The following is a 12,379-nucleotide window of genomic DNA, read 5'->3' on the forward strand; positions in this document are numbered from 1 at the left end:
TGCGCATGTATCGATCTGCTTCAGGGTAGGAAAGCTCTGCAGGAGGATCTGGATAGGCTGGATCAATGGGCTGAGGTCAACTGTATGAAGTTCAACAAGGCCAAGTGCCGGGTCCTGCACCTGGGGCGCAATAACCCCAAGCAGAGCTACAGGCTGGGAGATGAGTGGTTGGAGAGCTGCCAGGCAGAGAAGGACCTGGGAGTGATGGTGGATAGTCGGCTGAATATGAGCCAGCAGTGTGCTCAGGTGGCTAAGAAGGCCAACGGCATCCTGGCTTGTATCAGGAACAGTGTGACCAGCAGGGTTAGGGAGGTGATTGTCCCCCTGTACTCAGCTCTGGTGAGGCCACACCTCAAGTACTGTGTTCAGTTTTGGGCCCCTCGCTACAAGAAGGACATCGAGGTGCTTGAGCGGGTGCAGAGAAGGGCAACGAAGCTGGTGAGGGGCCTGGAGAACAAGTCCTACGAGGAGCGGCTGAGGGAGCTGTGCTTGTTCAGCCTGGAGAAAAGGAGGCTCAGGGGCGACCTTATCGCTCTCTATAGGTACCTCAAGGGAGGCTGTAGCAAGGTGGGGGTTGGTCTGTTCTCCCACGTGCCTGATGACAGGACGAGGGGGAATGGGCTTAAGTTGCACCAGGGGAGTTTTAGGTTAGATGTTAGGAAGAACTTCTTTACTGAAAGGGTTGTTAGACATTGGAACAGGCTGCCCAGGGAAGTGGTGGAGTCACCATCCCTGGAAGTCTTTAAAAGACGTTTAGATGTAGAGCTTAGGGATATGGTTTAGTGGGGACTGCTAGCGTTAGGTCAGAGGTTGGACTCAATGATCTTGAGGTCTCTTCCAACCTAGAAATTCTGTGATTCTGTGATTACATTTCTTTCACTACTTTGAAACTACCTGTATTCTCAATTTTTCCCATATAGGGCATTATATACATGTTTCTCTTGCTATATGGCAGTAAAAAGTTCTTTTAAAGCCTAAAGCAACATGAAAGTAAAATAATAAAGCATTTTTTCCTCATTCCTTCATATTTTTTTTTCTTTGAAGCATTCTGAATGAAGTCCATGCTGTAGACAAGCACGCTATTTTGTACTTCTTTTATATACTCAGCCCAATCCCTCCCCCGCTGCAGAATGCTGTATGGCAGGAACTCTTCCCTCCTGGACAGTACTGAGGTCTTCCTTTCATGCCCACCATAATGCTAAGATGCAAATTTTCCCTTACTAGCTACTGTTTGACTGGACAGTTTCTCACTACCTTTTTATTATTTTGTTCTCCAACTACGTCTGTACAGTGGCAGATGCTCTGGCTTCATCGTTAACATATCTGGGATATTTCCATCTTTTCTGGACTTAAAAACAAAGAGTTGATGATCTCTTTCAGGAACTGCCACATTTCTGAGGATTTGTTTTGTCTAACATCTTCCTGAGGCACCTTTCTTGAAGTTTTTAATATCTGTCTATAATTTTGGTGGATTTCCAATTCTCACAAACATAAGTTCCAGACAGAAATCAAAACTGAGCTGAAGATTCATTGTTTGACTTAAGCTTGTGTATTTTTGATAACAAAATGTTGAGTTACTGAGTACAGCTGATTGATGCCTTGCCAAACTGTCATAGTATATCCTTTTGGATATCCTCACTGGATATTCTACTGTTAAGCATATTAACTGACTCACATCTACTTTGTCTTGTCACACAATGCTTAAATTGGGAGTTACAGAGTTTCCCTGGATGTTTTTGTAGAGAGTGATCATTAATTCTGCTGTTCTTGAAGTGCTGAATAACCTTATGTTCTTTATCACCTCCAGGCTCAGCCAAAACTTAAACAAAAATCTGTCTCCAGCTAATGTAAATCTTCAGTATTGAGCCTGCTAAATTTTGCAATGTCCATGAGAAACTGCATCCCTATTTAACGTAACTGTATGCATTGAACCATTTGTTCAAGCCTGTATTTATTTTAATTGCGCATGATCCACCTTGATTTAACACTTTGATAATGATGATAATTTATGTTGATATATCACTGGCAAAATGATTCAGAGATGAAAAGCACCAAATGTTTTCTTAACTGATGTTAGGGTAACTGTTTTTTATGGTAATTGACCCTAAAAGATTCTCTACTGGCAGTCCTAAAGCCTAAGATTTCCTGTTCAACTAAAGAAAGAAGATGGAGAATCTGGTGGATGGCCTTATAATCAGAGCACACTCAGGACTCTGTATACATGCATACTGCTCTGCATCTTATTTGTGAACTTGGAAAGTTGTTTATTTTCCTTTTCTCTCAGTTCTTCCACTGCGGAATGGTAATAATATAACAGTGATATGTCTGGTTTAATTGATGTTCGCAGAGCACTCTGGCATTCTGAGACACATGGCACTATGTCACTACCCTGGTAAGATTAATCTCAGTATATTCTTTTTCACACTAATTCTTTCCAGGATTATTAGCCTATTCTGCTTATATGACTATTCAACTCTTACCCTTCGGTTTGGAATGCAGTCTGAATTCTATATTAGTTCAGTTCTCAATGTGTTTGCAGCCATTTTCCAAAGGCTGCCAGCTGCCTGGAGGCGTATTATGATGACCATTCGCCCATTTGCTAAAACCACTGCTGCCTTCATGGATGGTACTACTTAGGTACCAAGTGGTTATTACACACTTTCATTGCCTCCAAGTCTTTGCTTCTTAAGCGGTCCTGATAATCTCCAAGATTTTTCCTTTGCTTCTCTCCTGTTATTAGCAAAGGTCTATGCAGCATCAAAGCCATGGCTTGATTTTCACATTAGGATCGGACCAGATGACCTCAGGAGGTCCCTTCCAACCTTAATCTCTCTGTGATTCTGTGACAGAAAGCTCTGTGGCCTTTATCCAGTCCAATGATCCTTTCACTGCTCCTATTCCTTGCCTTCTCACAGAAAGGAATAAAGATGGGAGCACAAGTGTATACTTCAATGTCATACAGTTACTTTAAAATAAGCATTTACTATACTGTCCCGATAGCTGAAGTTGACTGCCTTGAGTGAAAAAATCACCAGCGTCTAACAAAATGAAAATGAAGTTTATATACAAATACACACATGCACACAGAATCACAGAATTGTAGGGGTTGGAAGGGACCTCGAAAGATCATCGGGTCCAACCCCCCTGCCAAAGCAGGTTCCTCAGAGCAGGCTGCCCAGGTAGGCGTCCAGACAGGCCTTGAATATCTCCAGAGAAGGAGACTCCACAACCTCCCTGGGCAGCCTGTTCCAGTGCTCCATCACCCTCACTGCGAAGAAGTTCTTTTGTATGTCAGTGCAGAACTTCCTGTGCTCTATCTTGTGACCATCACTCCTTGTCCTGCCCCCACAAACCACTGAAAAGAGGTTGGCCAAATCCCTCTGTCTCCCACACCTCAGGTATTTATACACATTGATGAGAATCCCCTCTCAGTCCTCTTTTCTCCAGGCTGAACAGACACAGGTCTTTCTGCCTTTCTTCATAGGGAAGATGCTCCAGGCCCCGTATCATCTTTGTGGCCCTCCATTGGACTCTTTCCAGGAGATTCCCTGTCTTTTTGTACTGGGGAGCCCAGAACTGGACACAGTACTCCAGGTGAGGCCTGACCACGGCAGAGTAGAGGGGGAGGATCACTTCCCTTGACCTGCTGGCCACCCTCCTTTTAATGCACGCCAGGATCCCATTGGCCCTCTTGGCCACAAGGGCACAGTGCTGGCTCATGGTCAACCTGTTGTCCACCAGGACCCCCAGGTCCTTCTCCTCAGAGCTCCTCTCCAGCAGGTCATTCCCCAGCCTATGCTGATACGTCTGGTTGTTCCTTCCCAGGTGCAGGACTCTACACTTGCTCTGGTTAAACCTCATTTGGTTTCTTCCTGCCCATCTCTCCAGCCTGTCCAGGTCTTGCTGAATGGCAGCACAGCCTTCTGGCATGTCAGCCACTCCTCCCAGCTTTGTGTCATCGGCGTACTTGCTGAGGGCAAACACTATTCCCTCATCAAGGTCGTCAATGAAGATGTTGAACAGGAGAGGACCCAGCACCGACCCCTGGGGAACACCGCTAGGCACAGGTCTCCAGCCAGACTCTGAGCTGCCAATCACCACCCTCTGAGCTCAGCCAGTCAGCCAGTTCCCAACCCACCTTACTGTCTACTCCTCTATCCCACACTTTCTCAGCTTTGCTAGTAGGATGTCATGGGAGACAGTATCAAAAGCCTTGCTAAAGTCAAGGTAGATGACATCCACTGCTCTCCCCTAGTCTACCCAGCTGGTGATGACATCATAGAAGGCAACAAGGTTGGTTGAGCACAACTTCCCTTGGTGAATCCATGCTGATTACTCCTCATAACATTCTTCTCTTCCAATTGCTTGGAGATGGCATCCAGAACAAACTGTTCCAACACCTTTCCAGGGACAGAGATGAGACTGACTGGCCTGTAGTTTCCCGGATCCTCCTTCTTGCCCTTCTTGAAGACCAGAGTGACATTGGCTATCCTCCAGTCTTCAGGCACCTCTCCTGTTCTCCAGGACCTTTCAAACATGATAGAGAGCGGTTCGGCGATCACCTCTGCCTTAGTACGCGTGGATGCATCCCATCAGGACCCATGGATTTGTGTGCATTGAACCCATTCAGACACTCCCAAACCACTCCCTTGTCAACAAGGGGGGAGATCTCCACTTCCCAGACTCTTTCTCCTCCCTCTAGGGTCACGGAGTCCCATGGGGAGTCCTTGAAGCAAAGACTGAAGCAAAGAAAGCATTCAGTATCTCCACCTTTTCCCCTTACTAGGACACTCCCCACGTTCAGCAAGGAACCCACATTATCCCTAGTCTTCCTTTTACTGTTTACATGCTTTAAAAAAAAAAAAAAAAAATCTTATTGTCTTTTATCTCTTTTGCAACACTCCCTCTTTTGCTCTCACATGCACCCTTGCCTTGTAGCAACCTAGCCCATGAGATACGCCCAAGCAGGTCCTGGAAGAAGTCAAAGTTGGGTCTCTGAAAGTCCAGGGTTGCAATCCTGCTTTTAGCCTTACTTCTTCCACCAAGTTCCATCTTGAACTCCACCATCTCATGGTCACTGCATCCCAAGCTGCCCCCAACCTTCAAATCCCTAACAAGCCCACCCCAGTTGGTAAGGACACAGTCCAGGAGCACCCCCCCACCTCATTGGCTCCTACACCACCTGCAACAAAAAATTGTTTTCAACTCATTGTAGGAGCCATTTGGACTGCACATGCCTGGCTGAGTTGCTTACCCAACAGATGTCCAGAAAATTGAAGTCCCCCATGATCATGAGGCTGTTACCAGCTGCTTGTAGAAGGCCTCATCGACCTCCTCCTCCTGATCTGGTGACCCACAGTACACCCCCACAACAGTATCCCCCAGACCAGCCCACCCCTTCTCACCCCACAAGCTCTCCACTTGTCCTTCACCCTCCCCCAGGTGGAGCTGGGTACACTCTAATTGCTCACTCATAAAGGGCAACTCCTCCCCCTCACTTCCCCAGCCCTGTCTTTCCTAAAGGGACGCAGCCCTCCATGACAGCGTTCCAGTCATGCAAGCAGTCCCACCATGTCTCTGTGATTGCAACAAGATCGTGGCCCCAACAACTGAACACAGATCTTGAGCTCATCCTATTTATTTCCCATGCTCCGCGCATTGGTATACAGGCACTTTAGGGAAGCAGCAGGCACAGTTACCCCTGGAGGGATGCAAGAAGAAGAAAATTCCAGACAGCGTATCAGGATCATTACCTTCTCTGAGGAGCCCTTGACGATCCTATGGGACAACTCAGAGGTTTTTCCCTACTATCTTCAACAGTGACAGCAGTGACAACTTCCCCCAGCCCTTCTCTGTCACTTTTAGCTCCCCTCCCCTCCACCGTCAAACCTAGTTTAAAGCCCTGGTAATTAGCCCAGAGAGCTTGCTCCCCAACACACTTGTGCCCCACTTGCTGAGTTGAAGTTGGTCAGCAGCCCACATACCCGGCTTCTCAAAGGCTGCCCAAGATCGAAATACCCAAATCCTTGGTTCAGACTCCACTCCCTCAGCCAGTCGTTCACCTGTCCTGTTCTCCTTTTTCCTGGGTCCCGGTCACCCAGAGGGAGGACAGAGGAGGAACACTACGTGCGCCCCTGATTCCTTCAACAACCTTCCCAGGGATGCAAAGTCCTTTTTATATTCCTAATTTTGTAGTTGCAGCTTCCCAGGATCCAACCTGAATGACAACACAAGGATAGTAATCCTCCGGTTTAATGAGCTGTGGCAGAGCCTTCCTAAGGTCTCTGACATGTGCCCCAGGAAGACAGCACACCTCTCTGGGTAGGTTATCCAGCAAACAAATGGGAGCCTCAGTGCCCCTCAGCAAGGAGTCTCTGATCACTAAGACTCTCCATTCTTTTCTTGTGGCACTGGTTGTGATGCATTGCACTGCCCGGACCCGATCCCTATGCTCAGTAATTCCCCCAATCCTGACATGCTTTGCATGTTTGCTTCCCAGGTTCGGACTACTGTCCAGACCCTCGACCACATCCTTTTCCTGCCTGAGAAGGGAGTCACCTACAACAATTACCTTCTGTCTTTCTTGTGGAGGCAGTCTTGAGACATGGAGTTACTTCCTCACGCTAGGCATCCTCCTGCGTGCACTTTCTATCTCAACCTCACCTACCAGTCCTCTCAAGCTCCAGGGCCTCAAACCTGTTGTGTACGGGCACCTGGGAAGGTGGTGGGGGGGGGGAGGATGTTGCCTGAGATGTCGAGGCAGGGACCTGTCTCCATTCATCCTCAACTCCCAGGTCCCCTCCCTCTACCCAACAATGACAGGAGGATCTGGATAGGCTGGATCAATGGCTGAGGTCAACTGCATGAAGTTCAACAAGGCCAAGTGCCGGGTCCTGCACCTGGGGCGCAATAACCCCAAGCAGAGCTACAGGCTGGGAGATGAGTGGTTGGAGAGCTGCCAGGCAGAGAAGGACCTGGGAGTGATGGTGGATAGTCGGCTGAATATGAGCCAGCAGTGTGCTCAGGTGGCTAAGAAGGCCAACGGCATCCTGGCTTGTATCAGGAACAGTGTGACCAGCAGGGCTAGGGAGGTGATTGTCCCCCTGTACTCAGCTCTGGTGAGGCCACACCTCGAGTACTGTGTCCAGTTTTGGGCCCCTCACTACAAGAAGGACATCGAGGTGCTTGAGCGGGTGCAGAGAAGGGCAACGAAGCTGGTGAGGGGCCTGGAGATCAGGTCCTACGAGGAGCGGCTGAGGGAGCTGTGCTTGTTCAGCCTGGAGAAAAGGAGGCTCAGGGGCGACCTTATCGCTCTCTATAGGTACCTCAAGGGAGGCTGTAGCAAGGTGGGGGTTGGTCTGTTCTCCCACGTGCCTGATGACAGGACGAGGGGGAATGGGCTTAAGTTGCACCAGGGGAGTTTTAGGTTAGATGTTAGGAAGAACTTCTTTACTGAAAGGGTTGTTAGACATTGGAACAGGCTGCCCAGGGAAGTGGTGGAGTCACCATCCCTGGAAGTCTTTAAAAGACGTTTAGATGTAGAGCTTAGGGATATGGTTTAGTGGGGACTGCTAGCGTTAGGTCAGAGGTTGGACTCGATGATCTTAAGGTCTCTTCCAACCTAGAAATTCTGTGATTCTGTGATTCTGTAACTACAGGGCAGGGGTTCCACCCCCATTTGGGGTGTCTCGCCCCAGTACCTCTCCTTCAGGCCCTGCAGGGAGTCACTCCACCAGTCTATCTCCTGCTCACACTCCCTGATGGCCCTCAACCTCTCCGTCTCCTCCTTGAGCTCTGCCACCAGGCAGACCAGGTCATCCACCTGCTCACACCTCACACACACAGTGTCTCTGCCGCCCTCAGAGGGCAGCAACAGGCTCAGGCACTCCCTGCATCCAGAGACCTGAACTGCCGCATTGCTGAGCAGGCAGTCAGTCTGGGTGGTTACAGACTTCCTAGGGAGAGCTCTCTGCCTAGTGTAGACCATTGCACCCTAGCTAGTGATAGACAGCCCTCAGAGGAGTTGTTCTTATGGGCGGGGGCATCGCTCTGCCCTCCCTGCTCACCCTGCCCGCGTTAACTGCCGCGCCCCGACCTGTTTGCCTGTCCAGGTCGCCGGGCTCCCCAGGGGTGGCTTTTGAACGGCCGGGGAGAGGGAGCTGCTGGCTCCATGTACTAGGACTGGCTGGAATGTTAACTTTCCCTGCAGCAGCCCATATAGTGCTGTGCTCTGCACTTGTAACTGGAACAGCAGTGTTATCACACCAGTGTTGTGTCTGCTGCTGAGCAGTGCTGGCACAGCATCGGAACTCTCTCTAACCCTCCTAGGAGGTGGGCAAAAAGTGAGAAGAGAAACATCACCAGGGCAGCTGACCTAAACCAACCAAAGGGATATTCCATACCATGTGCTGTCACACTCAGCAATAAAAGGTGGAAACAGGAAGAAGAGGGGAGGGGTGGGCTCTCGTGAAAACGTCGGTCCTCCTCCAGAACACCGGCTATGTGCGTTGAGGCCCTGCTTCAAGGACGTGGTCAAACATCGCTCATTTGTGGGAAGTAGAGAGTAATTTCTTTCCTCTGCACTTCCACATAGCCTTCATTTGTTTTATTTGTTTGTTTTCCTCCCTTTTTTTCCTTTCCCCCTCCCTTTTCCCCTTTCCCTTTTTTTTCCCTTTAGTTAAATTGTTTAGTTCATATTAGTCTTTCTTTTATTATTATTATTATTATTATTATTATTATTATTATTATTATTATTATTATTATTTCCCTTTAATTAAATTATCCTTATTTCAACCCGTGAGTTGTTCTTTGCTTTACTTCTAACCCCTCCTCATCTAAGGACGGGGAGTGAGAGAGCGGCTGTGGTGTTTAGCTGCCCAGCACGGTAAAACCACCACACTCCGCCTATGCCTCATCAGCCTCCCTCGCGAGGGCTGCCCGTGGCGGCTGCCTCGAGTGGCCTCGATGCCAGAGAAAAAGCCCTGCCTGTCCAGAGGCCCCTGTCCACTGCAGAGCGTGTCTGCCCCGGAGCCGATTGCCTTCAGTCCAGCAACAGTTACATGCAAGACATCTGGAAATTTATGTTTCATGTGATTAGGAAGCATCTGAAATTCCTGTTGTTTATAAGCTCTGTTAATTAGTTACATTTAATACTAATTCTTTATTATTTATGTCACCATTTAAGTTACCGAAGCTTTAAGAGTAAACCATGTACTAACATAGGTTTTGTATGTCTGTCCACAAGAGGTCTCTCACTTGCTGAAATTCAGACTAATCAGTAAATGCTACAAAAAATGGACTGAGAAAAATACAAGTGTAAAAGCTGAGGCAACTGTTTTCATAACATGGCCTTTTTATCTTCTTTCCAATTGCATGTTTTGGATTCAAAAGAAAATTAGCTGTCTCACAGATCCAAAAGATTTACTGTGCTACTTAAGCTAAACTTAAATAGACCAACCTAAGCAAAGTGAGATCCAAGCCCATGTGAGGTGGGCGTGATATAGAGTTTGTTTACCACAGTGGGGCACAATCACCAACTATAATGCATGCCTACAGGTCATCACATTCAAAATGCTACCAGCAAAAGAAATGATGAATTGTTCACTGATACTAGATCATAAATCAAGGAGATCATTTAGAATAGTACTAGTACGGCTACCCATGTGTATCTAAGTGTTGAATATTCCTGTTAAGAGAGTAGTGGGGCAGAATGTGGCTCACAAAAGTTAAACAGCACTGACAATGTTTATACTAGTAAATTAAACAGGGACAGAATATGGGCTCTGGCACTGTCCCACAGTCATCTCCACTGTTTAAATAATAGCAAGCTGTAATGGCCATTAACATCCTCTCAGGCAACACTGAAGCATGTTTGGGGGTAAGCACAGGCCAGAGAGTGTTCCCAACAGCCCTCATGCATGTGTTTTGCAGGGAAAAGATGCCAGTTACGTGACACGAGCTATGCTGAGTCATTTATTCTCAGGGCTAGAGATCAAGCCCCAGTCCATTTTATTTAATAATACAGCTGTCATCATGAAAACCTGCCAATCTTTAAAGCCTGGCCATTTTAAAAAAACATCACTAACTTCTCCTTTATACTGACAAGCCACATATGGAAACACCAATCCATTGATGGGAAAGTGTGTTTCCTTGAACAGTTGCATTCTGGTTTAGGGTTGTGCCTCGGCATGTGTTTAAAACAGTGCTGCTATTATAAACACATCTCTAGTAGCAAACACTTGAATCACCAGAGTAATTGCCATCACAATCCGTGTTCATCTGTTCCTAGCCCCTCAGCGTACTGACACAGAGGGCTAAATATTTTTTTCTTACCATATTCAAGTAGAGGCAACAGGCTTTCTAAGGGTACAAGAACCTCCATGACAGGAGCAGGATGCATCCTACACATGGTCAAGAAGTGAGAGATATTTCCTCAGTGGTTCCATCATCCCATGTTCTACCATAGAGAAGAAATCATGCTACACGTGCAAACAAGTTTGTGAAAACCCAACATCTAGCTCAACAGATGCGTCACCTTTCTTCTACTCATAGTGAGAACATGAATTACTTCACAACCCCAGCACAGAACCACAGAATGGTTTGGGTTGGAAGGGACCTTAAAGGCCATTGAATTCCAACCACCCTGCCATGGGCAGGGACACCTTCCACTAGGCCAGGTTGCTCAAAGCCCCATACAACCTGGCCTTCAACACTTCCGCAGATGGGGCATTCACAGCTCCTCTGGGCAACCCAGACTCACCACCCTCACAGGAAAGAATTTCTTCCTTATATCTAATCAATATCTACCCTCTTTTAGTTCAAAGCTATTCCCTCTTGTCCTGGCACTTGGCACATGACAAGAGACCCTCCCCAGCTTTCCTGTAGGCCCCCTTTAGGTAGTGGAAGGCAGCTATAAGGTCTCCCTGGAGCCTTCTCTTCTCCAGGCTGAACAACCCCAACTGCCTCATGCTGTCATCATAGGAGAGGTGCCTTTGACCACCCTTGTGGCCTTCCTCTGGACTCATTCTATTAAGTCCATGAGTAATTCTAATAGGTACGTGGGCATCAGTGGGGTCTTACCGCCAGAAATATGATCAATCTGGCATTTTAGAGAGCAATTCAACTTGTGAGTTGGACATTGTCTGCCATCCTCTATATAATACAAGAGTTAAAAAAAAAAAAAAAAAAAAGTATCTTCATCACCACTGAAAGAGATCTGTAATAGGACCAGAACTGTCCATGACTGGGGGTCATGTAAAAAGTCATGATCTTACTGGTGGAACTTTCTTCCAAAAACACTCTGCAGGGTGGTAAGACTATGCTCACTTTCAAGAAAGGCGAGATAAAGACAATAATAAAGGTGGCGGGCAGGGAACAGACTAACTAAAGATGCCACTGATGGGCATATTTATTCTAATATCAAACCCTGTTATCACAAGCTTATAGATGTCTCAAATTGTAAATCAAAATCATGTCAACTAAGGACATGCACACTAATTGGAATTATAAGTACACTGCAAGGATTAACTTCAATCCTACCCCTTTGGACCACCAGTACTGAAAACCAAGTTTGATCTTAGGCCATAAAGCTCTAATGAGAGCTGAGGACTGAATCAAGACTGAGTTTCACACCCATCCCTTCCTATATTGTGTTGATGTATTCTCTTCATGCAAAAGTAGTTTCCTAGCCAATTACCCATTTGAGAATTTCCACCTTTTTGGCATTACAACCTGTCTTTTTAAAATGTAATGAAACAGACTGCTTCACTCAAAGCAGGACTGTTCTCTTAAAGAAGCATAAAGCAGACAGTGAACAGGGACAAGATGCGTAGGTGGGGAAGAACTATTTATGTGAATCAGGACTGAATAAGGTGACCTTCAAGATCAACCCTAAATACTAATCTGGACAGCCATTTGTTAGCAGATGAATAGAATTAGCTCTGAGATCTCACCTGAAAGTATTCAGCTTCACAGGTGGAATTTTCACCAGTATATGAGTCACACTCTTCACGCACATTGGCAAATTCAATCCCATCTGAACAGTAGTGCTCCTCCAACTTGCTGCGGCAGCACTGTACCTGAGTCATGCTGATAAGAGGGTGAAAGCAATGGGTTAAGAACGTCATAAATAGATCAAGAAAAGATAACGCAGCAGGTTTTGACAATGTGCACTATTACAAGTCTCTGAGAAAGAGATTCCTACAGATGTACATTTTACTTAAAAAGTAAAAATATTCTTCAGACGTGGACAGAAACTTTGGTTGACATGTTTAGTACTGTTAAGGCGGTATATTTAAGACAATTAAACTGTCTGTCCACCTTGCAGTCTCTCACAACAAATTTTGAAGTAAATGGATAATTTCAACCACATTTGACACTG

The 12,379-nt window shown here is 46.7% G+C and overlaps 1 protein-coding gene across 4 annotated transcripts in view; it reads right to left on the reverse strand.

The window, feature by feature from the left end:
- The window catches only part of FBLN1 (fibulin 1), an 88,975-nt gene that overhangs the window by 53,981 nt on the left and 22,615 nt on the right, over positions 1-12,379 (reverse strand). For all 4 annotated transcript variants that reach the window (XM_032200829.1, XM_032200803.1, XM_032200822.1 and 1 more), the window contains exon 3: positions 11,952-12,087. In XM_032200829.1, coding sequence (XP_032056720.1) covers positions 11,952-12,087 — 136 coding nt within the window. The remainder of the gene's footprint in view (positions 1-11,951; positions 12,088-12,379) is intronic.

The sequence above is a fragment of the Aythya fuligula genome, chromosome 1 (assembly GCF_009819795.1).
Source record: "Aythya fuligula isolate bAytFul2 chromosome 1, bAytFul2.pri, whole genome shotgun sequence".
Lineage (NCBI taxonomy): Eukaryota > Metazoa > Chordata > Aves > Anseriformes > Anatidae > Aythya > Aythya fuligula.